Source organism: Bidens hawaiensis, unplaced genomic scaffold, assembly GCF_021521415.1.
Source record: "Bidens hawaiensis isolate Kalapana, Puna unplaced genomic scaffold, B.hawaiensis_p1.1 tig00028818_1, whole genome shotgun sequence".
NCBI classification, from domain to species: domain Eukaryota; kingdom Viridiplantae; phylum Streptophyta; class Magnoliopsida; order Asterales; family Asteraceae; genus Bidens; species Bidens hawaiensis.
This window is the reverse complement of record NW_027494739.1, coordinates 49911-54633: the sequence shown is the minus strand read 5'-3', so window position 1 is coordinate 54633 and position 4723 is coordinate 49911. Positions and strand designations below refer to the sequence as shown.

Genomic DNA, 4723 nt, shown 5'->3' with positions numbered 1-4723 from the left:
AATTACTCTACTTTATTCTCACGTTTAGCATTCTAATTTCATTTGTATTTGATCTAAACCCTATATATATATATAAACAAAAACCGAAAATTTAAAATGGGTTGAGTTTTTCGGGTTTGAAATTAACGAATGTTACATCTTGGGGCCATATTTGTTTCTTTCTCATTAAGGTTGTTAACCCTAATAGGAATATATACGCTTGCTATATAATTGTAATTTTTGCGCATAATTAATGAAATAACACTAGTTGCAGATGTAGATGTAGGTTCCTCACTGAGACAGAACCGTATAAAATTCTTATGCGGTGCTATCATTTCTTGTGTGTTGCATGTTTATATGTTGTCACGCAATAAATTCTTGTGTCATGTTAACTGCATGTTCATTGTTTGTGCATGTTTGTGTGTTGTCACATCTGCATTGCCGCCTAACACTGACATTACCGGCCCAATCATTTTGGAGGCCTAAAGCGGATGAAAAGTTTGGGGGCCTTACCAAGAATCAGAGAGATGAAATTATAGCACTTATAACTTTTATGTTTAAAATTTACCAAGTGATTGTTGTGTTTTGTATATGAGAATACATTATTTACAATTTTATTTTATAAAAGGAGTTTGATTTACGTATTATACAAATTAATGGAATATATATATATATATATATATGCATACACACTTCATTTTATTTAAATTTATCGAACAACATGCTCCGTTTATGAATTATAAAGTTTAAAAAATGATAGAATTTCTATATAATACTAGTTCAAGTATATATATATATATACCTTGAAAATTTTGGAAACAATTAGAATACAATACTGGTTCAGCTAAAAACTGGAAAATTTTGGAAACAATTAGAAACAAACAGTTTTAAGAAATGACATGAAACAACTAAAAGTGAAAAAAAAAGAAAAAAAAAGAAGATTTAGAAGAGGATCGAACCTGCATGGTTGGGTCTTAAATTAAAGATAATAAAGTAGGTGGATATGGAGAGAGTTAACCATCGGGCCACTTACATAATTGTATAAATAACCATTTATGTATAATAAATATACGATTCTGCATATATATATAAACATCTAAAATTATAAAACGAAGGCTTTATTTTTTCGGGGGCCTCAAGCCCTAGCTTTATTCGTCTCTACTGTAAGGCAGCCCCTGAACACTGATTATATGAATTGGGTTTTAGAACCTATATTATTAAAAAGCTCAATGACATGTGCGCCAACAGAATCGATGTTAGTGTGTTGAATTTGTGAATTTCAAAAAGTATAATACTATGCTTGAAATTGCATATCAAAATTAAAGTCAAATAAAGTTGACAAAAAGAATCCATTGATAATAAAGAAATAGACGTAGTCAACGAGTGATCATGACCAAAGCTCTTCAAAATTCTAACAGGTTTATGATACTGTCAATGCATGATAGCAACTAATATTGAGCTAGCAATGATAATAGGGATATTATTAAATACAAGAAATACAACATATGAGATAATAAATATACAGTGATCGGCCATAAATCCAACAAAGGTTGGTATATGAAAGATTTTAATTGGGCATGAAAGCCTTATACAAACTTAGTATTCTTAGCCAACAATAGCATTTAATATGATTTAATGAATAGGTCAAAATAATAACTTTGGTAATGGAATTAGGATTGTTGTTTTTAGTAAACGGGTCAAAGTGTCAAACATATAATTTTCAGTAACATGTCTAATTACCATTCTTGTTAAACGAGTTGAAATTACCATATTAGGATCTATACACCTTGGGTGACTTTTGAACCGAGACAAATAAAATCATAATAAGAAGAAAATTTTAAAACTAATCAAGTTAATGTTAAACAAAAAAGGATTTCGGTAATAGTTTTCCATGAGATGGCCAAGGACAAGGTGGTACTTGTGATATTTCGGCTAGGGACGCATTTTATTTGGCAGTTTTTTGGATGTTAAATATTGTTTGCATTGAAAGCACATTACATTATGGCAGAGTAATATTTCACAGTTTAATAAATCTTTCACTTATTTGATGGGATGATTAAGAGATTATTTATGGTTAAACTCTTCACAACTAACCGACAAAAGCCCATCAGCTAGATGTCATGCCAAGATCTAGGTTCAACAGCATGAATCGTGGACTCGTGGTAGTAGAGGCTGCATAGGCCCAAACGATTTGAAAAATTGATATATTACGGTAAAGTTTATTAATGTGTAGCAACGTGTTATGCTGTTTACCTTTGTTAACTTTCCGTCGTGTAGTATGTTGTATAACATTTTGGTTAACTTCTAATTTTGTTATTTTGAAAAACTTAGACCGTGACGAGAATAAAACTACTTTAAACTTGTGATTGGCGGGAAGGTTCATGACAACAACCTTATATTACTCGCTTTATAAAGCTAAACTGACCATACCTTATTACATACACTATCTAATTAAAAATAACTTGATATAAAATGCTGTGTAGGAGACTCAAGCCCATATGGCCAAAAGAGACATGCAACCTAACCCCAAAAGAATTGAGATAAATGCTAGAGTTTGAAGCCTAGAGCTTGTTTGAACTTTTGATTTCATGAAATCCATAGCAAGGAGGTCCACAAGAGCCATATATATAAGTATCCCCGCAGATGCTGCATTAAGTATCCCTTGCACTATAAGAGCGGTGCGGCTGTTCTCATCGTATGTATCTGAGATCGCAATCCCAATTATAATACCTATTGGAGTTGTCAAGGAAAAGAATATAAGCATTGTTACCGCCGCCCCAACCTTGAATTTGGCCTGCAAATTACATCAGAAATGAATATTTTGCAGGAAAATTTATGGCATATTAAAGAAGAGTTATGAGCAGGTACCTCAGTGATGCAACTTCCAAGGCCCATGCCTTCAAACAATTGGTGAAAACTCAAAGCAACAATAAGTGGTTTGATTGTTTTGGGATTGAATGAAGCTCCTAATGATATTCCGATTATTATCGAGTGTATTTTGATCCCAATTTCCAAGACCTGCACAACATTTCTTAAGTTTTAGTTCATATTTAAAAAGGGGTAACGGCGCATCTTGTTGCCCGCTTATATATCTCTCTGTTGTAACTGAAACCATTTTTTTTAGTTAAATGAATTCGTATTTATATTTAAAAAAAAGTTCATATTTAACTAATGGTGACTAGAAACCCAAAGAGAAAAAAATGTACCAATAATCATTCAATTACTAGTATATTTTAAGAAATTAATTAGTTTAGAACTCAATGAATGACTTTTTGAGTTTTTTCTATTTATTGTCTAGTAGTCATTCAATTCATGTGTACATTTATTTCGTCTCATACAAACATATAATGCCATAAATGTCACTTTATTAACATTAAAACTATTATGCATATGCTTGTTATTTATAGGATTTTATCGGTATATATTCCAAGTTTACATTTTGTTAAATATTCCATTTTTTTTACAAAAACTAATACTAGTTAGGTAATATGAATCCTCATAAATATACAAATTAATATTACTTAATATTTTCCTATATGTCAACCACTAAGATATTAACAAATCATTATCAACAATGGAGTGATCTATAAAGATAAAGTATTTAAACACTTAGGTTTGAGAGAAGATGTCTTTGGGTGCAATTCCAAAAAGACAACATGGATTAAAAAAAATCGTGTTTTATAAAAAGGAACAAAACAAAACACGACCTGCGAAATAATCCGGTGACGGAGGAGACCTTCCGACGACCCATGTGCATGGCCATGGGAAGTATGTGTATGAACATGCATCTGACCCTCATCTCCAGCTACAGCCTCAACCGCCCTGTTCGTATAATGCAATCTATTAAAGACACTAGTAACCGCGGTTTCAACCATCATCACCGCCACCGCAGCCAACATAGCCACGAAGCTCGCTAATGGGAAATCGCCCCAAGCCTTGTCACCAAGACACGGATTATCCAAGCTCTCTTTAGCATCAGGAAACACATGAACAAAACCCGTGGCTAAAATAACACCCGCTGCAAAGAATTTAACCAACAAGAACACACTGCTCTCCGGGCGTAACGTTTTAACTATTTTACCAAATTGAGGTACAGAAACACCGACCGCACCCGCGACAAGAATTGAAGCAATTGCGATGAATTTGAATTTGAGAGCTTGGTTCTTGTGCTTGTCGTCTAACTTGTCGGATTCTTCACAAGTGCATTCTGCGTAAATGCAGACGGGTAAGATGAAAAGAAGGAAGAGGTGCTTAATATTCATGGTTAGTTGCAAAAGATGTGGAGGGATTTAGGGAGTTGTAATGGGTTGTTGAAGATGGAGAGAGATATATGTAGGGGTTGATTAAGAAAGAAGTAAAATAGGAATACGTTTCATGTCGACACTATCAATTTTTCGAAATTTTAGTCATTAATATTAATGGACAAAAACGAACTAGTTACATTATGATATGTCGACATGATTAGGTTTCGAAATTTTAGTATTAATAAGTATTAATTGCAAAGAATTTATGTATAGTTACTACTCTTAAAAGTGAATAATATTTCTTTTAGAGAAAAGTTCAAATTTTAGTATATGTGATTTCTTTAAATTATCATTTTTTCTCCAATAGTTTATTTTATGCTTTTATGATACAATAGTTTCGATTAATCATTAGTTTTAGACCAACCTGTTAACATCATCCTGCAACAGTTAATTAATACAACTTTGAGGGACTTTCTTTGTATTTTTCATAAACTTTTAAT

General features: G+C 32.3%; 1 protein-coding gene across 1 annotated transcript; it reads right to left on the bottom strand.

Annotated features, from left to right (window-relative positions):
- Nucleotides 1-2258: 2258 nt before the first annotated feature.
- On the bottom strand, nt 2259-4465 carry LOC143577818 (zinc transporter 1-like). The gene is made up of 3 exons (XM_077061545.1): nt 3687-4465; nt 2848-2997; nt 2259-2773 (listed from the first exon to the last, which is right to left on the bottom strand). The coding sequence occupies exons 1-3, from the start codon at nt 4239-4241 to the stop codon at nt 2468-2470; spliced, it is 1011 nt and encodes a 336-aa protein (XP_076917660.1). The 5' UTR covers nt 4242-4465; the 3' UTR covers nt 2259-2467.
- Nucleotides 4466-4723: the final 258 nt, after the last annotated feature.

Excerpts from the sequence above, each read along its gene's own strand:
- LOC143577818 (XM_077061545.1), bottom strand. The coding sequence starts at position 4,241 with ATGAATATTAAGCACCTCTTCCTTCTTTTCATCTTACCCGTCTGCATT. Across the intron at positions 2,998-3,686 it reads GTCACCGGATTATTTCGCAG|GTCTTGGAAATTGGGATCAA; the intron begins GTCGTGTTTTGT and ends AATGTTGTGCAG. Across the intron at positions 2,774-2,847 it reads TTGGAAGTTGCATCACTGAG|GCCAAATTCAAGGTTGGGGC; the intron begins GTACCTGCTCAT and ends TGTAATTTGCAG.